Raw genomic sequence first — 18,289 nt, 5'->3', positions numbered from 1 at the left:
CTTTCTCTCGTCAATTCAGTACCAGGCTGTCAGAATATCGTTCGTCCCGTATACTCAGTGTTGGATGTTCTGTTCGAATACTTGGGAGCATCTATCCTACCAAGTTACCATGCCCTTTGGTCGTCGCCCACACATGCATTTCTCAACTGACAACCTGGATACAGCCAGATTTTCACACATCCACCGATTATTCGCATCTTGCACTGCCTTTTGCAGCCGATCTGTTGCTTGTGAGGTGAGGTGTTTGTAGTTACCCCTCTGGATATCAATCTGGCGCAGCAATATTCCTTTTCATCCTTTAAGCCCAACCAAGTCCGGGCCTTTATCACGACGAAATGAAAAATTGACTGACATTTGCATAGATATCTCAGTCATACATCCTCATTCAATGGCGACCATGGAACCGGCCACTGGTGCGGCACCTTTCCTCTCCAACCAGCCTGATAGGCGACCTCAGCATCTCGCTATCCCTGGATCTACCGATCACAATGCTTTGTTGGGCCACTTTCAGGGGTTGAGCCTTACGGGCATGACTTTGCCTGCTCCCCAGGGCGCGCCTGTTCCCATGCCACCACCTTACATGGTTTCTCCCGATGGACTCATTCTTGCCTCCATGCCAGGTTCCCAGTCGGTTGCACTTAACCACCCGAATGAATCGGCCTATCCTGGCTACCAGATGAATGGAGCCTATGCGAACCCATATGCTCTATCCGGCCCTCTCGTTCCCTTCACCCCTGCTCGCGCCAATGCTGGACATCCTCGTGGTGACCGAACTCAGTCCGAAGTTCCTGGTTTGGAGAACCGCCGCGGCTCCTACTCGACCACAGAGTCCGCACCTGCTACCCCCTTCTACGGGAGCTGGCCAAATCGTGAGCATGGTCCCCGAGTTCACAGCGATCGATCAGCGTACACAACTCCTTCTCCCCACCAACTCCTCGGCTCTCACCACGTCGAAGCTACGACTAAGGCAAAGCCTTCTCCGGTGTCTGATCACGTCCTGGATGAGATTTTGGCAAAGGAACCTGCCATTCCTACGGCAGTTCCTGCAGTTTTCACGCCTGCAGGTCAGATGAAGAGCCTTGAACAAAGCCTCGAAAATCGAATCCCCGGCAACCGCAATGTCTATATCCGTGGCCTTTACCCGACCACTGATGATCATACCCTCTATCAATTCACTTCCCGTTTCGGTGAAGTTGAGACTTCCAAGGCGATCATTGACACTGCCACCGGTGCGTGCAAAGGGTACGTTTCGTTACGCAAACCTTTGAACAAACAACGACTAACAAAGACAAGGTTTGGCTTCGCAAAGTTCTTTGACGTTGCTCACTCTGAGATGTGTATTCGCGGATTCCATCGTCTTGGATACGAAGTCGGCTTTGCTAGGGCATGTTCCCCAAACCCATGGATGAGTGTTGAGAAGGTAGACTGACACTTTTTCTCAGGAGTCTTTCAACTCTCGCCTCAAGGCTGAGGGCGACGACGACTCTACCAACCTGTACATCTCGAATCTTCCCAAGTCTCTGACAGAAGTGGTACGTTTTGGAAACCATGGCTCAATGTTTTCTACAGCCTCTAACTGCTGCTAGGAGCTCGGCGCCATTTTCAGGGATTATACGATCTTGTCTAGCAAGATCCTTCGTGATAGCATGGGGAACAGCCGCGGTGTTGGTTTCGCTCGGTAGGTGCTCAGGGCCAAGGATGAGTGTATGTGGCTGACAGAAGCACAGCTTTGAGAACCGAGACATTTGCGATGATGTTATCGAGAGGTTCCATGGTTCGAGTGTTGGCGATGAAGGACTTCTCATGAACATTCGCTACGCTGATACTCCAGCTCAGAAGGAACTGAAGCGAGTCACCGCTGAGCGTCGTCAGTTCCGAACGAACGAGTACAACATCGGGGCCTACGGCACACCCCTCGTCGGCTATGGTGGCTCCATGTACCCTCACTACGCCCAGAATCGACGAGCAGCCATCCCCATCACCCGGCCGTAAGTTTTAATGCACACTGTTTTCTCACATAGGTTGAAACTTTCCTAGTCCCATGCCCCCGGCTCCCTCTGTGTCCGATACCAACAATGAGACTCGGCGCCTGGCTTCTCGGCGTCAATCCATTGGGTATGAGACAGGGCTGTCCCGGGGTTCTGTGACTTTTTTCTAACCCTTGGTATAGGACGGCTGCTATTGGGAGCACCGATGAAGTGATTGCCACACCCGCCTCATCCGAATGCGGCGAGAACACCACCGTTCACGCGGATGCAGTGGTGGCTGGCTCATCCTTCGATGCGTCCCCTTCAATCAAGAAGGAAATCAAGAAGGACGTAAAGAGGGAGATTAAGAAGGAGATCTAAGATCTCGAACTGTCAATTGTTGAAAAGGATTTCTATCTGTCTGGTGACGCCGGAACCCGCGCTTTCATTTATCATTCGTCTCTCGCTGTTTTCCGTCTTGGAGTGTTTGGCTCAAGCATCAACAGTGTAGCCATCGCGGAACATCTTATGGTCTGAGGTAGCTGTTACACTCGAGGAATTCATGCCATGGTATGATGTCATGAGCTTTTGTAGTTTAGATTCGGGGGCTTCGCGCCAAAAAAAAAAGTCAGAGGAGGGCGTTTAGAGAGAAATTTCTTAATGTCATAGAATTCCTTCAGTTATTTTGAGTCGCAGGTTTGTTGTGAGCGAAGATATGCTTGGTTGACCTTGTTAAGTCTTCTAAGATATGGGTATCATTGCATTTCATTCATACTGTCAGCTTTGACATACTCTCCTCTACCATATCCTCCTTCGAAGCCATAGCATCGTCGCCAAGTAGACCGCCTGATACCTGGCCATCACGAGGGTGTTCTGTGTTATCTGCCTCACTATTTTCACTCTCTTCGTCACTGTCTTCACCTTCACCTTCATCGTCTTCGTCCCCACTATGTTGAGCCGTTTGGTCCCCCCTTTCCTTGATAGCAGCCTCGAGATCTTTTAACATCCTCTTTGTAAAGCCGGAAGCCTCCACCGCAGCGTCGATTCGTTTCACGCCATCTTTACCCACTGTCTTTTTCGCATGCTTGAAAAAGGGACCGGGTTCTGTTGGAACAAAGTGAAATCTGCGCTCAAAGAAGCGCTTGATGCAGTTCACGTCTCGATCGAAGTACATCTCGGCATTTTGATGTTCCATGGAAATCATTTGGGGGAAGTCAATAATGACAGGCTCGAGTGTCAGGGTCTCCTCTCCATGCTCGGATTTGGTAATGTTCTCCTTGATCAAGATGTTGAATTCATTGAAATCACCATGAATCAGTCCTTGTTTGGCGAGTCGGAGGATCAAAGCAATGAGGTCAGCATACAAAGATGCCGGATCAGGAACCTCCGCTATTTGTCGAAGTGGAAAAGCGTCTATTAAAGACATGACAATTGTGTGCCGTGATTGTGCAATGGGCTCGGGGACGGGGAAGCCTTCTTCACGTAGAGCCTTCATGAAAGCAAACTCTTTCATGGCAGCGAGCCGTGAAAGATACATCCATGATCCAGATTGTCGATTCTTAAGGTAGTCTCGATTCGATTTGACGGTTCGGAAAGAAATTCGACCCAGTCGATGGATCTTGAGGACTCGTTGGGTGCCACTATGATCCGCCACAACCATGATATCACTCTCTTTACCCACACCAATCCTGTCTCCTACACTGTAGACATCCTTTTTCTTGGCATAGGTGTGAAGTGCAAGGTAATCGAGTCCACCATATGTGAGTCGATATCCATCATATTTTGCCTCCTTCACGCGCGCAATGAGACCGACTTTGGCAAGGGCTGAGATACTCTTATGAACGCTTCCGGCGCCACCACGAAGGCGTGAAATCTTTTCGATCAATGATGTTGGGACAAGTTCGTGGTTCTTGCTTCCCATTTCGACCTATAATTGGTTTGAGTCTTGTGCCGAACCGTGATGAACAAGGCATATGCATACTGCTGTCAGGACTCGCCAATCCTCAGAGGCGAGGTGGCGCATTGCCCGTGTATCTAACTTCATGATGGGCGCTTTTATAGAGAGTTCCAGGAGAAATTCTTGAACCTCTATCTCAAGGATTTGTTGAAAACTGATGTTTTTTGTTGTTTGAAGTCGGAGGGGTCGATGTTTGTATGGTGGGGTTATTTTTTCTTGAAGATCTTATCGCTCGTTATCAAAAGTCTGCGTGCTTGGCAATATGGGTCCCATTGTACTGGATTGCACGTGATGAGGCTGGGGATAGCCAGGCGGCAGCGCTTCACGTAACCCAGCAGAGAGCTACCACTGCCTACAGCAAAGCACCTTGAGCTTAGCCAAGCAGCCTCCATCACTTTCCATCCACAGCAACCCACGACCACATAGCACAAGACTCACAACTGACACGCCGCAATCACTGAGGATACAGCTCAGGCTCATACATTAGTTTACTTTTCTGCCTTTTTTCTGCTGCGAGTCTATTCAGTAGACTCTACCAGGCGCCTAGGCCTACAACATCAACATGGCTCAAGACAGCGAGGTGCCCAAGGCGGCCGACAAGGGCAAGGGCAAGGCCGTCGACGATGCGAAGAAGGACAAGCAGCAGACAAACGGAAAGAAAGAGGACGAGAAAATTGAGAGTATGAGGCCTCGCCGTTTGCATGAAATGATGTACTGACTAGGGACCCAGCTGCTGAGGAGGAGCTCAACGAGGAGGATCAACAACTGAAGAACGAGCTTGAATTGCTGGTCGAGCGCTTGACCGTAAGTTTATCCGCAAACAAATCTTTTGTTCAACGGCCTAAACAACATTCAGGAGCCAAACACGGAACTTTACAAGCCCGCCCTTGAAGCAATGAAGAACTTGATAAAGACGTCGACGTCATCCATGACAGCAGTTCCAAAGCCCCTCAAATTCCTACGACCGCATTACGAGTCCTTGACGAAACTTTTTGAGCAGTGGCCCGAGGGCGAAGACAGGACCTCGCTGGCGGATGTTCTCTCCGTCATCGGTATGACGTTTTCAGATGAAGACCGACAAGACACACTGTTTTACAGACTTCAAGCACCTTCATCTGACATCAGCTCGTGGGGCCACGAGTATACCAGACATCTCGCGCTTGAGATTGGAGAAGTGTATGGAAAGCGAATCGCAAATGACGAGTCCACCAAGGACCTGATCGACTTGGCGCTTGTTTTGATCCCCCTCTTCCTCAAGAGCAATGCCGAGGCCGATGCTGTGGATCTTATGAGCGAACTCGAAATCATTGAGGAAATGCCCAAGTTCGTGGACGAAAACACATACGCTCGTGTATGCTTGTACATGTCTTCGATGGTGAACCTCCTCACCTACCCCGACAACGAGACTTTTCTCAAGACCGCACACGACATTTACATGGAATACAAGCAGTTTGCACAGGCCATGGTCCTTGCAATTCGTCTACACGATTACGAACTCATTAAGTCCGATTTCGAAAAGGCTGAAGACCCTGCCCTTCAGAAGCAGCTCGCGTTTCTAACTGCTCGGCAAAGGATAGCTCTCAATGCCGATGACCAGTCAGAAGAGAACACTGCCCTTGTAGAGTCCCTCGGCAACCTGAAGCTATCGGAACATTTCAAGTCCCTGGGCAAGGAGCTCAACATCCTGGAGCCAAAGACTACCGAGGATATCTACAAGAGCCACCTGGAGAGCAGTCGAGTTGCAGGAATGACTAACTTGGACTCTGCTCGGCATAACCTTGCAGCGGCGTTCGTCAATGCTTTTGTGAATGCTGGTTTCGGCAACGATAAAATGATGCTTGTCGACGGTGAGAAGGAGACCTGGGTCTGGAAGACCAAAGCCGATGGCATGATGTCTACCGTTGCCTCCATGGGCACTCTTTTGATGTGGGATATCGAGAATGGGCTTGACAAGATCGATAAGTACACGTACTCTTCAGAGACAGAGATTTCGGCTGGCGCAATGCTTGCTATTGGAATCATGAATTCGGGTGTAGTAATGGACTCAGATCCAGCTATTGCCCTGTTGGCTGATCAGGACAAGCTTGAACATCCTAACCCCCTCGTCAGGACTGCCTGCATCATGGGTCTTGGACTTGCTTATGCCGGGTCTAACAAGGAAGACGTTCTCGAGCACTTGCTACCCATGATATCTGATGCTAGTGTTGATATGCAGATTTCGGCAATGGCTGCTTTATCCTGCGGTCTTATCTTCACTGGCTCTTCTCACCCGGAAATTAGTGAGGCCATTATTACTACTCTAATGGATGACGATCGCAAAAACCAACTGACTGACAAGTGGACACGATTCTTGGCTCTTGGTCTTGGTCTCCTGTTCTTTGGACGACAAGAAGAGGTCGATGTTATCCTCGAAACCCTGAAGGCCATCGAGCATCCTATGGCCAAGTCGACGGCCGTCATGGCTGAGATTTGCGCCTGGGCCGGTACTGGTGCTGTCCTCAAGATCCAGGAGCTTCTCCATATCTGCAATGAGCATCAAGAGGAGTCTGAAGAGAAGAGGGGCGACGAACTTCTACAGGCATACGCGGTAATTGGTATTGCACTGGTGGCTATGGGTGAAGATATTGGACAAGAAATGGTCCTGCGTCAGTTCGGCCATCTCATGCACTACGGCGAGGCCAACATTCGAAAAGCTGTGCCCCTTGCCATGGGTCTCATTAGCCCCAGCAACCCTCAAATGAAGGTGTATGATACCCTCTCAAGATACAGTCACGACAATGATCCTGAGGTTGCTATCAACGCCATCTTTGCCATGGGTCTTCTGGGTGCAGGCACCAACAATGCCCGATTAGCTCAGCTGCTTCGACAACTCGCCAGTTATTACCACCGTGACCAGGATGCTCTTTTTATGGTGCGAATCGCCCAGGGTCTCCTCCACATGGGTAAGGGTACTCTATCAATCAGTCCCTTCCATACCGATCGTCAGGTTCTGTCCCGTGTGGCGGCCGCTGGTCTGCTTGCTACTCTTGTCGCTATGATTGAGCCCAAAGAGTTTATCACTGGCCAGTCACATTACCTCCTCTACTTCCTTGTCACGGCCATGCACCCCCGCTTCCTTGTTACCTTGGACGAAGACCTCAAGCCTCTCAAGGTCAATGTCCGTGTGGGTCAAGCCGTCGATGTCGTTGGCCAAGCTGGTCGTCCCAAGACAATCACTGGCTGGCAAACTCAGAGCACACCTGTAGTGCTCGGATATGGTGAGCGAGCAGAGCTGGAAGATGAGGAGTACATCAGCCTCAACAGCACTCTAGAAGGCTTAGTAATTTTGCGGAAGGTAAGTCGCACAATGTTTAACAAACTATCCTCGCGTGCTGACTCAAACTTACAGAACCCTGATTGGGAAGCTGAGAAATAGACGGTTTGAACTTATTATGAGCATGGTTCTGGTTTGTAAAACCAGGCAAGTTACAAACGTCAGATTTAATTACACTGTATTCTATGATAATCTGCCGTAAGCGCAGTAAAGAAGCGGGTAGGAATAGGCATTATGATAGACGGAAAAACCAAGTCCCGAGTTCTATCTTGGTTCAAAAGCAACGTGCCATGTCAATTGACGCTGAGCCAAAACTGCCTATACTGTCAAAGCTGATACCCTCTGAATCAATGTAAATAACCCATGCCTTTGTAATAATGCCAACCGTATCTGTCCATGCTGTCTATCATTATGGCCCTCATGGTGAGGATAAGAATCTATATGCAGTGTTTTTCGAAGAAGAAAAAAACCCTTTTCCAACGTCGTCGACTTCCTACCATGCTTTGGGCCCGAAGCGTTCACCTTCTGGGAGGGTATTATATGAGCATGCTTGCCAGTCACAACCCTGCTTGTACACTTCAGTGCCCCACCACTTGAGGTTCTTTGCAAGCCCAGGGTAGATGAAGCCGAAAAAGACAACTACTATACCAAAGGCAAGCCCAGAATCGAGGGCGGCGCTCAAGGTCATGGTGTACTTGCTCCACCAGGCATTGTGGCGGTTCTTGATAAGATAGTTGAAGACGTAGCATACGAGTACCCAGACGGAGAAGTTGAGGCCTGTTGCAGGAGGTATCCAGGACATAGCGCCAAAGATAACAGGGAGGTTGACCTTGCGGAGAATACTGGAGCGGTTATGTCGACAGTAAAGCCACAGGGGAATGGGGAGGAGAGCGCCAAGGGGGAAGAACCAGACCAGGGAACGATATATGGCCTTCGGACCGAAAAATTCGTTAGGTCCAACGACACCCCACAGAATGGAGCCGTTGAAGTGCACTCTTGCAATGGGGCAGGTGAATCCATTGAGAGCCTCTGAAGTGCAAATGCCTTTGATGTTTGCGAACATCCAGTTGAGCACACCAATCTGAGTCAGCGACGAGACAAGTGTCGCGACGATCTGAACAAGAAAGAGGATGCGAGGAGGAATCTTCATGTAGTGGCCGAGTTTAAGGTCGGAAGCGAATTTGATACCTTGCGCTGATGAGATGTAGCCGTATGTAACGAAAACCATGTTTGCGATGGGGCGACCTGGGAACACAACACCGCAGATGAGTTGACAGATGAGATAGATGCTGCTGTGTTGGTTTGTGACGGCCATGATGATGCCATTGGGGATGAAAAACAGTGCTCCAATGCCAAGCGCGAGAAGGAGGCCGTACCAGGGCAAATGGACGGGATAGCTAGAACAGTCAGCAATGGAAGGCAATTGAATAAACTTGGGCGGAGACTTACTATTCAACAACAAAGATGCCAATAGCAGTCATGGAGAGAAACGTGATAAGATACCAACTCAGAGGGGCATCCTTGTATCTCTTCATGAGTTTGCTGTGAATATCTTCGCGGCTAATAATTCCATCTACATGAGAAGTGGATGTTGACATGCGCCTATGGTCCTCGTCGAGCGATTGTCGTGGTAAAGGCCCAGGAGAATCCGCAACCTGTTCATACTTTGGCTGCCCATCCTCGCGAGCTTCCTCAAGTGCTCGTTTCCAAGACCTCCATATATCCTGACCGTGCCAACAGGCAGTATGCGTCAGAAGAGCAGCCAGACCAGCGAATTGAACACCATAGCTCAACACGTATGTGATTGGCAAGAACACTCTACTGTAGCTCTGGTAGGCCTCTCGGTCAAAGAGGAAATCAGGCGTGAGAATCTTGCTGACATCGTAGACCTTGCCCGTGTTGTCGAAAACAGCAGCCGAAAGAATCGGCATGTACGATGAGAAGAGAACGTTGGTGTAGTAGAGAACAGGTGCGATAATCCACATTACCACAGCTAAACCCCCGATAACATTCATAGCAGCCCAGAACGGAACAAGTAGCGGTGAGCCAACGTAGGTCACTTGCGCCCAGTCAAAGGTCAGGGGAAAGAGCCCAAGGCCGGAGGAGACGCCGAACAGGTTTGCGATAACTACATTTTTGGGCGCAAACCAGGTAATGACGTTGAAATAGCTGAGTGCCGGCATAAGTAGTCCTGGGAGGAAATAGAAGAGGAAGGATATGGTCCAGACGATGTAGAAGAATTTCCACCTGCTAATGGTCCAGCCTCCGGCAGGTTTGTTCTCCTGTTTGTGAAGCGTCGAGAACATAGCTGCCGACATGAGAGTCCCGGGCCAGATCATTCCACTGGGTCGAACAAGGAAGCGGCGTGTTATGCCTGCGAAGCCATAACCGAGAATCTGGGTGGATATGGTGAGAAGAAGCTGGTACACGATAGGAGCTTCCTGATTGTAGAACTGAGTCTGCTCAACAATGACATCTGTGGCAAAGGCGAAGCCAAATGCAACATTGCTACTGACATAGACGCAAGTATGCTCTTTTTCGTTCCAACGACCTTGCGCTAACCATCTCCTCCAACGCGTGCGTCTCTTGATCTTATGCGGCCCATGCGAATCGTCACTGACGGAAGTCGTCCGTACACCATCGATAAACTCCTCCTCGGGGTCATAAGGACGCTTCAGCACAAAATCCCACAAATGTCCAAGAGGATGGACAAGCAATAAGGCAATAACTGGAGTAATGGCAACACTGGGGTATCTTAAGGAGAAGAACAGATTGGTCGAAGAGCCTAGAATAGCGAAAATGACAGAGAGACACCACATGCGTGGCGTATTTATGGAGAGGGTGGTATTGTCTGTAGGCGGAACAGAGGCACGAACAGCCTCGTGAGGCGAGTTTTCTTGATGGACAGAATCCGATGCTGCCGAAGAAGCGTCATCCAACAGTGCGCCATCTTCAGACAAGTCGTCCTTCATGCTACCCTCGAGAACACCAGTATGTGTAGGTTCGGTAATGCCCAGGCGGCCTTCGAGGCCCGAGACTAGGACGGCGCCATCGATCTCTTCGGATAACCTCGAGGATGATTTCTTGCCAAGGACGGAGCGGTGCGAGGTCTCGCTGCGCATTGTATCCGGAACGTGACGAAGCTGGTGGGAATCGGGATCCCAGCGATCACTACCAGCGGGTGAATTATTGCGACTGGGTGTTAGTGAGACCGAACCGTAGGGAGCAGCATCGGAGCGAGCGGCGGCGGGGCGCAAGAAGGGCGTCTTCTTGGAAGCCATATCTATAGTGTCGTCTATGGGTTGAGGAATGGCATCTAGACTATCGTCGGAATCGATATGAAGAGGCTGCGCCGCATCTTGACCACCAACGAGAACCGGTGGAACAGCAGCTGAGGTTGGAGCCGAAGCGTGAATAGAAGTAGATGCAGATGCAGGTGTAGATGCAAATGCAAGTGCAAATGCAGCTGGGGTAGCAGCGGTACTTAATGATGGAGGAGGTATATGAGAGGCCGGAGCCTGATACGGCAAGACATGACCCTTGGCTTGGACTGGGTGTGAGGGTGAGACAGTCACGGTGGACCTGGCAGAGGATGAGGATGCGGACGTGGATGTGGATGTTAGGGGCTGAAGGGCGACGTCCTGGCGGAGTGGAGGGGAATCACCAGCAACCCTGTCTCCAACCCTCTCTGCCAGGGACGAAGACGCTGAAGATTGGCGGCTTAGGCTTCGTTTGCTGGAGGAGATGGAGGCCGAGGATGAGTTGGTGGTGTGTTTACCCATGGCGGGGGCGTGTACCGTGATGTATCAATCAATATCTGGCTGGCTATCCTACCTACCTAGCTATGGATATGGATGATATCCACACTATCGTTGACTAACAAGCCAAGCCAGCGTGAACGAAACAGGTAGCGGCTTTGGAGGGGCGTGATCGAACGGGCTCCAGCTCTCATCGATCTGGCGTGTGGCATTGCCTTGTAATAGTATCCCTGATACCATAAGAGAATGTGGTTAGAGGGGCCGTCCGCTAGCAAAGTGCCTCAAAAGTATTGGATCCAATTGACAGCAGGTGGATGGCATTAATGACAACAAAGCATATAGAAAGGCAATGATAGGTAGAAAGATATAAAAAAAAGCAGGGCTACGGCGCGTTACGGGAATGCCCATCAAGCAAGCAAAAGCTTTTGGAGACGACAGCCCTGCCCTGTCTTTACGCGTGGAGAGTTCAAGGGTTTTGAGTGGGTGGTGACCAGGATGAAGCGGATGACTAGGCAGGGGAGTCGGTGACGGGATGACGGCAGTCTACCTACTGAGGCAGGACAATATTGAGTGGGTATTGTGCATTGAGCAATTGACATGAGTTAAGAGTACAGTAGTCAGCTCGGGCAATGGCTTTTGGTACAATTCAGAGAGTATGCGGTGAATGAGAAGAATAGACCACATGAGCATTGATGTGGGCGATGAATTTCATGCTGAATAGCACTATTGATAGTTGCATGACTTACAAACAACGCTTCATGAAGGTGCCAGGAATGAAAACTATCCAATTGCAATTTCACAAATGATTGGGCAGCCAAGTGCCATTCCACAAGGGAACACCCATATCTTTGCCAAAATGAATAAATGGCTGGCTGTCTTTCATCTCAACTGTTTGTTGTCTGCCGGCCATTTGTTCATCAGTTTCAAACCGCAGTCCACTCCTTTTGGTGTCATACCAAATCAGACACAAGAGGTATCACTCACAGCCTTAAAGTGGCTGCAGCATACTGGTGTTTCACAAACCACAGAGATGCTCTTGATCTCTATCTTTCATCATTCTCAGTCATATGAACCCTTGTTCCCGTCTCCAAGACGCACTGAGCACCAAGCACCTCATCACAACCGGCAGCAAACAAGCGGGCCGAACCAAAACCCCTGGCGTCCCCATCTCGGCTGCAGGCTACAGGGAACGTTCAAATTTCTGAGGATGGATGATGGATCTGATTAGATAACACCCGAAAGATGTCATCACAATCACACACCAAATCCCTGTATGTTCCAATGGTACCCTGGCTGTCCTCTGTCTGGCCTGTTTGGTTGTCTCTGTTGCTATGAGAGCATCTAGGAACCGTCCCTGACCCCTTGGCGATCCAGATAGATACCTAGCTCAACAGCCTCCGAACCTTATGTTACTGAACTTGTAGATCTGCCGCTGTTTGTTCGTAATAATCGAGCAATTATACTTCAGCCTTCTGTCTCGTCGCGAAACGATCTGGTAGTGAGTGAATCCCATTCCTCTCTATGGACAGCGGACCCTTGAAAGCACTTCTTACGGCACCCCCAGTCCCTCGAAGGAATTCGGGTCCTCATTTCAGACATCCCACGCGTTAACCACCCATGCTCAAACTTGTTCCTCGTCAGCAATGCCTGAGACATGGCTTTAGCTAGCGAGGATTGGGTTGTTCGTCCCAACTTCTGAGCAATAGAATGTCGCCTATTGCAAATGATGAGCTTTTTCTGGCACATGGTGAACCATGAGACACGGGTAATTTTTCATGGTCTGTACGGAGTAGCACCAGGCTCTAATTTACCTGTGCCATTTGAGAATTTCTGCCAATCCGAGACCTGGCAATTCAAACAATCTGATATCATCCAATCGTGGTCTGCAGCCTAATTACTTGCTACCTAGGTAGTACTTACCTACCTACCTGGTGGAGATAACACTTCCTTGCGTTATTAGGTATACAGTGCTTACAGACAGTCATGCATGGTTGCCAGTTGATGAGTGTTACGAAACCCCAGGTCGACACCGCCTTCATGAATGTCGTTACAAGTATTACTTACGTACTGAGCCGTCTTTTCGTCGCTCCCAAAGCCCAGGATCGATGATTGCCGCTCCCAAATATTCCCATATAGCCTTCGCGTGGGGGTTACCATCAGGTTCCTTGTACAGACTCCGCAACAGCCGAGCAATCCATAGCCTCCAAACATTCGTTTTGTCGTCTTTTCATCAGCATCCGCCATTGTCGACTGAAATCCAGATTCAAGGACTACTGAAGTGTAACTAGGCTTTCATTTTATCTCCTCGGGCCTCACCGCCGATGCCGCCTGTCATGTCTCCAACGTTAGACGGCGTCGGCTTCCGTTCACATGATGGCGATGACGCCAGAGAGCGATTTGGGTTCGGCGCGTATCCGCTCCGTCGGTCCCAAGAGCGTGTCACACCGGGAGCTTTTTATTCTTAGCGCAGCATCCTTCCGTGGTGGGTTCTCCAGCACGTTATCCAAAATACAGTTTTCCACCAACAAACAGGCACAATCGCCAATCCACCATCTTGGTTCATCTGTCTTGTCAGCCTTGCCATGGCGTCATCCCTTCCTGCTGCTAAGCAGCAGCTGAGAAGTCTCATGAAGCAGAAGCTGTCCAAGATCACCCAGGACTCCATCACAACTCAGAGTATGACAACCAACCAATCACTCATTACCATGTCGTGTGTCTATTCGTATAACGCTTCCCCTAACACCAGTCGTGCAGGTCGCTGTATTTTCGAGGCCTTGAAAGAGTTTCAGCCTTACAAGGATGCTCGGCGCGTCAGCATCTATCTGTCTATGCCGACGGCTGAGGTCCAGACAGATGCTATTGTGCGCCATGCCTTATCCGCTGGCAAGCAGGTCTTTGTTCCTTACTTACATAAGTCGCCTTTCCAAACACCGGACACTCCAGCTCGGGTAATGGACATGGTTCATCTAAAAGATGTCCATGATTATGAGAGCCTCAAGTTGGATAAGTGGGGGATTCCCAGCGTGGACCCAACTACTGTCGATGCGAGAATACGTATACTCGGTGGTTCAGGCGTTCAGAATTCCGAGCCTGCAATTCTAGACTTCATGGTTGTGCCCGGAGTCGCCTTCGACTTTGACCAGTCAGGGTCGATTCGACGCCTTGGTCACGGCAAGGGCTTTTATGACTTCTTTATCAACAGGTACATGGCAAAACTCGAGACAAAGGGCATAGCGCATGACAACCCGCTACATTTGTATGGCTTGGCCTTGACAGAACAGATGGTACCTGCTACGTCGGAGCTTCAGATTCCCACAGACACTCACGACCGTAGACTCAATGGCCTTATTCTTGGAAACGGCGAGGTCAAGGCCGGAGTACATGAATCTTCTACTTCGCGATATCCACGACAAGATCTATAGCATTAGAATCGAAGGGCATGGAATAAGATTTGGGCCACGTGATATTCCCAGGCGTAGGTACACGTACAATAGGTTCAGCTGTTGTTTAGATAAGGTACCTAGTTGACAAACTGTTCTCAGCACAAACACGAAGCTTTGTTATCAGGTATCACGAATCGAATGTTCGAGTCTCGTGTTTTTCAACTGTTATTGATAATACCAGAGATGTGGATATCTTCCGTCCATGAGGTGTGTCATGTTAGTCGAGCTTGGAGATGTCGGTTAATATCCGGGCGGTTGCCCCGCCATGGCCATGACGAGCAACCTAAGAATCGTAAATACTTCTGGTAGGCACTTATCCTGACCTTAAACAAACTTTAGCCAGGTCATTGAATCACCTGCTCTCTTGAATTTCCGAACTTGTTTGCCTTTTAGGCTTCGTACTATATTTCCATTCTTCCCTTCCTTCTCAACCGGTTCTCTCGACTTATACTCTCGCCAAAGTTTTCCCTCGCGATCCATCGGAGCCTCGTCGACCCTAACTGCTGCCCCCCTTTGCATGCGCCACTACTTGCGAGGGTCGATCGTGCGCATCATAGCCATATACCCCGATACTCAACTTTGATATCCTCTGCTCTCCCTTCAAGACGAAATGGCTTCCAACGGGGCCCAGGAGGCTTTTGCGCCGCCTGATGTGCTGGCTGCTGTTATGACTATGAGGAGCGGGGAGCAAGAGGCCAAGAAGCACGCCCACGAGTACTTGGAGAGGTTTCAGAAATCAGTGCGTTGCTGGAAGCTCCCTACTATACGGCTAGTTCGCTAATGTTGGATATGTATAGAAGGATTCATGGGCAACTATAATGGGTATTCTGCAGTCCGATGCTGAGCCAGAGGCCACCCTCTTTGCGGCCATTACCCTGCGCGGAAAGGTTTGAAGATTGTGATATACACCTCGGCCTCACTGTTAACTTCTCCCTTCTAGATCACATACGACCTCTCTACCCAAGTTCCTGCGAGCGAACTGCCTGCCCTTCGAAACCAAATCCTCTTACTTCTAAAGCACTTCGCCCCGGGACCCAAGCCTATCCGTGTCCAGCTCTGTGTGTGTCTGGCCATTCTAGCGATACAAATGAAGGATTGGAACGATGTTCTGCCTTCTGTCGTTCAGTCGCTTAGTGACAGCCCCGAGAGCCACGCCTGCATTCTGGATTTCCTGAGGGTTCTCCCTGAAGAAGTCACCGAGGGTCGAAAGATCACCTTGTCTGTACGTGGATCGCGCAACCATAGATCGGAAATTCGCTTCTTTCAAGATTGTCAAATCCGGTCGACCTCAACACCAGTTCAAGTCTAATTGTTTGGAATTAGGAAGAAGATCTTGCGATGCGAACGCAGGCTCTCTTGGCCGATAATGCGGACCAGGTCGTCCAACTCCTTATTAACTATTCTCAGTCATCACGTAAGTTGCGCGACCTTCCACCACTGTTAAGATACTGACATCTGTCGCAGCCGCAGCAGCTCAGAACCCCCAGTTGATGGAGTGTATCACTTCCTGGCTCCGAGAGGTCCCAGTAGGCAATGTTGTCAAGTCGCCTCTAATGGACATTGTTTTCAACGGCACAACCAGCGATGGTTGTAGCCAGGAGGCTTCGGAGTGTCTTTGCACCATGCTTCGAGAGACTAGCGACGTGGACGAGAGTCAGGAGATCATCGAGCTACTATTTCCACGAATCATCTCCTTGAAGCCCCAAGTGGCCAAGGCAGCCGAGGAGGATGACACAGAGACACTCAAATCTTTGACTAAGGTGTTTGCAACTGCTGCGGAAAGCTGGGTCGTTGGAATCGCCCGCCAACCTACGCACTTCCGACCACTGGTTGACGCTGTGCTGGAATGCGCCTTGAGAGACAAGGAGCGTGATGTTATTGAGCATACCTTTAACTTTTGGTACGAGCTCAAGCTCTATCTTGTGCTGGAGATTTATATCCAAGGTCGGCTTGAGCTAGTTGATGTCTACTCCAAGTTGGTGGACATTCTCTTGAAGCACCTCGAATACCCTAAGCCGGACTCGGGTAACGAAAATGACCTGTTTGACGGAGATCGCGAGCAAGAAGAGAAATTCAGAGAGTTTCGGCACCAGATGGGCGACACACTAAAGGATTGCTGCGAGGTGATGGGCGTTACGGACTGTCTCACCAAGGTTCTCCAAGCAATCCAGCTTTGGATGTCAAAGTACGCCAACCAAGTGAACGACAACTCGGTACCTCACTGGCAGGAGCTGGAGGCGCCTTTATTTGCCATGCGCGCTCTCGGTCGCATGGTGGACAAGGATGAGAGCATTGTGCTTCGCCAGCTCATGCCTCTCCTCGTACAGATGCCGAGCCACGAGAAGCTCCGTTTCGCAACCATCATGGTACTCGGTCGCTATACTGAATGGACGGCTGCTCATCCGGAATATCTCGAGCCCCAATTCAACTACATCGTCACATCGTTCCAGTCGGATTCTAGGGAGATCATCCGCGCCGCTGCCTTGGCTATCAAGTTCTTCTGCACAGATTGCAAACACCTCCTGAGTGGCCAAGTGCTGCAGCTTCAGACCTTCTATGATGAAGTGCTGGATAAGCTCCCAGACTTGAGTAAGGAAGAGATCACAGAAGGCGTTGCTAACGTTGTGGCTTGCCAGCCCACGGAGGAGATTTACCGATTGCTCAAGCTATACTGCGACCCATTGATTCAGCGTTTGATGGCCAAAGCCAATAATGCAGCGAACGAGGAGGGCAAATTGGCGCTCGCTGGTAAGCAAGCCCGAATTCATGTCAACAGGCAAGACTAACACCGTTTTAGATCATCTGCAGCTCATCACCATCTTTGTTCAATACGTCTTGCCCCTTGTGAGCCCAGGTCAAGAGAACCCTGCTGTCAAGTACTGGCAGGAGGTTTTCCCCATCCTTTCCACCGTACTGGACAACTTCTTGAACTTCACTCCCATCTGTGAGCGCATCTGCAGGTGCTGGCGCAATATGGTCACTGCCCACCGCACGGCCATGACCCCTTTGCTCCCGGAAATGGCAAACAAGCTTGCTGGCGGCTTCAACAACTCGAGGGAAGGATGTTTCTTGTGGGCCAGTTCAGCAATTCTGCGCGAGTTCTCTGAAGCACGAGAGCACGTTGACCAAGCCACTACTGAGAACATTTACACATTTTTTGAAGCCCAGACAACCACCTTCCTCCGAGTTATGACAGATCTACAACCTAAGGAACTCCCTGACGTTATTGATGACTTCTTCCGCCTTGTGATCGACGCCCTGCTCTACTACCCCCAGAGGCTCATTCCATCTCATCTTCTAAGGTCTATCTTTGGGGCATCCATCTACGCTCTAACTCTAGAGCAGCGCGACCCTCTGTCCTCAACGCTGCATTTCCTCCGCGATCTCTTGTCATATGGTGGTGATAATCCTGCCAGTAGCGATAGGTTACCGGAGGCAACGGCTACTGAGGTCAAGGCCATTGTCAAGAATCTGCTGCTTACTCTTGGCGAGGATCTAGTCAAGCAGGTCATGGCGGGCATGATGATCACTTTCCCCCGCGACTGTTTCGCTGATGGCAGTGGTGTTCTGCTGGCTTCGTTTGAGCTGGTTCCTCTCCAGACTCACCAATGGGTCTCGCATACAATACAGCTACTACCAGAGGGCACTGTTTCCCCTGCCGAGGCCAACAGATTCCTGATCAAGATCAAGGAGAGGCTTGAGTCGGGAGACCCAAGCGCCATGAACAATGTGCGCGCGATTCTGCAAGATTTCACCAATACTTACAGACGACGAAATGTGGCACCCCGCGACGGACTCGGCCAGCTCGAGGCCACGCGCTTCCAGTTTTCCGGTTAGGCGAGGCTATGGAC

General features: G+C 50.2%; 6 protein-coding genes across 7 annotated transcripts; 4 read left to right on the top strand and 2 right to left on the bottom strand.

Annotated features, from left to right (window-relative positions):
- Positions 1-397: 397 nt before the first annotated feature.
- On the top strand, positions 398-2,348 carry FVEG_06399 (hypothetical protein; the record flags this gene model as incomplete). The annotated part of the gene is made up of 7 exons (XM_018894771.1): positions 398-1,242; positions 1,294-1,411; positions 1,443-1,532; positions 1,587-1,678; positions 1,728-1,988; positions 2,038-2,115; positions 2,171-2,348. The coding sequence occupies 7 exons, from the start codon at positions 398-400 to the stop codon at positions 2,346-2,348; spliced, it is 1,662 nt and encodes a 553-aa protein (XP_018751899.1).
- A 237-nt stretch (positions 2,349-2,585) lies between these two features.
- FVEG_06398 (Atypical/RIO/RIO2 protein kinase) lies at positions 2,586-4,194 on the bottom strand. Its single transcript, XM_018894770.1, has 2 exons — positions 3,949-4,194; positions 2,586-3,894 (listed from the first exon to the last, which is right to left on the bottom strand). The coding sequence occupies exons 1-2, from the start codon at positions 4,009-4,011 to the stop codon at positions 2,737-2,739; spliced, it is 1,221 nt and encodes a 406-aa protein (XP_018751898.1). The 5' UTR covers positions 4,012-4,194; the 3' UTR covers positions 2,586-2,736.
- A 74-nt stretch (positions 4,195-4,268) lies between these two features.
- On the top strand, positions 4,269-8,694 carry FVEG_06397 (26S proteasome regulatory subunit rpn-1). Its single transcript, XM_018894769.1, has 4 exons — positions 4,269-4,604; positions 4,655-4,728; positions 4,781-7,258; positions 7,313-8,694. The coding sequence occupies exons 1-4, from the start codon at positions 4,487-4,489 to the stop codon at positions 7,337-7,339; spliced, it is 2,697 nt and encodes an 898-aa protein (XP_018751897.1). The 5' UTR covers positions 4,269-4,486; the 3' UTR covers positions 7,340-8,694.
- FVEG_06396 (hypothetical protein) lies at positions 7,194-11,479 on the bottom strand. Its single transcript, XM_018894768.1, has 2 exons — positions 8,687-11,479; positions 7,194-8,634 (listed from the first exon to the last, which is right to left on the bottom strand). The coding sequence occupies exons 1-2, from the start codon at positions 11,017-11,019 to the stop codon at positions 7,731-7,733; spliced, it is 3,237 nt and encodes a 1,078-aa protein (XP_018751896.1). The 5' UTR covers positions 11,020-11,479; the 3' UTR covers positions 7,194-7,730.
- Positions 11,480-13,577: 2,098 nt separating this feature from the next.
- On the top strand, positions 13,578-14,417 carry FVEG_06395 (5-formyltetrahydrofolate cyclo-ligase; the record flags this gene model as incomplete). The annotated part of the gene is made up of 2 exons (XM_018894767.1): positions 13,578-13,671; positions 13,750-14,417. The coding sequence occupies 2 exons, from the start codon at positions 13,578-13,580 to the stop codon at positions 14,415-14,417; spliced, it is 762 nt and encodes a 253-aa protein (XP_018751895.1).
- Positions 14,418-14,743: 326 nt separating this feature from the next.
- FVEG_06394 (hypothetical protein) lies at positions 14,744-18,275 on the top strand (the record flags this gene model as incomplete). Of its 2 annotated transcripts, XM_018894765.1 has the most annotated exons (6): positions 14,995-15,177; positions 15,236-15,325; positions 15,379-15,660; positions 15,762-15,852; positions 15,903-17,186; positions 17,236-18,275. In XM_018894765.1, the coding sequence occupies exons 1-6, from the start codon at positions 15,049-15,051 to the stop codon at positions 18,273-18,275; spliced, it is 2,916 nt and encodes a 971-aa protein (XP_018751893.1). In that variant the 5' UTR covers positions 14,995-15,048. The 2 variants fall into 2 exon arrangements, with proteins under 2 accessions (XP_018751894.1, XP_018751893.1); XM_018894766.1 differs by having other exon boundaries at positions 14,744-15,177; positions 15,379-15,852.
- Positions 18,276-18,289: the final 14 nt, after the last annotated feature.

The sequence above is a fragment of the Fusarium verticillioides genome, chromosome 2 (assembly GCF_000149555.1).
Source record: "Fusarium verticillioides 7600 chromosome 2, whole genome shotgun sequence".
NCBI lineage: Eukaryota > Fungi > Ascomycota > Sordariomycetes > Hypocreales > Nectriaceae > Fusarium > Fusarium verticillioides.
The sequence above is the reverse complement of the archived record's forward strand: the minus strand, read 5'-3'. Positions and strand labels throughout refer to the sequence as shown.

Excerpts from the sequence above, each read along its gene's own strand:
- FVEG_06398 (XM_018894770.1), bottom strand. The coding sequence starts at position 4,011 with ATGAAGTTAGATACACGGGCAATGCGCCACCTCGCCTCTGAGGATTGG. Across the intron at positions 3,895-3,948 it reads ATTGGCGAGTCCTGACAGCA|GTCGAAATGGGAAGCAAGAA; the intron begins GTATGCATATGC and ends AACCAATTATAG.
- FVEG_06396 (XM_018894768.1), bottom strand. The coding sequence starts at position 11,019 with ATGGGTAAACACACCACCAACTCATCCTCGGCCTCCATCTCCTCCAGC. Across the intron at positions 8,635-8,686 it reads GGCATCTTTGTTGTTGAATA|CTATCCCGTCCATTTGCCCT; the intron begins GTAAGTCTCCGC and ends TGACTGTTCTAG.
- FVEG_06397 (XM_018894769.1), top strand. The coding sequence starts at position 4,487 with ATGGCTCAAGACAGCGAGGTGCCCAAGGCGGCCGACAAGGGCAAGGGC. Across the intron at positions 4,605-4,654 it reads AGAGGACGAGAAAATTGAGA|CTGCTGAGGAGGAGCTCAAC; the intron begins GTATGAGGCCTC and ends CTAGGGACCCAG. Across the intron at positions 7,259-7,312 it reads GCTTAGTAATTTTGCGGAAG|AACCCTGATTGGGAAGCTGA; the intron begins GTAAGTCGCACA and ends TCAAACTTACAG.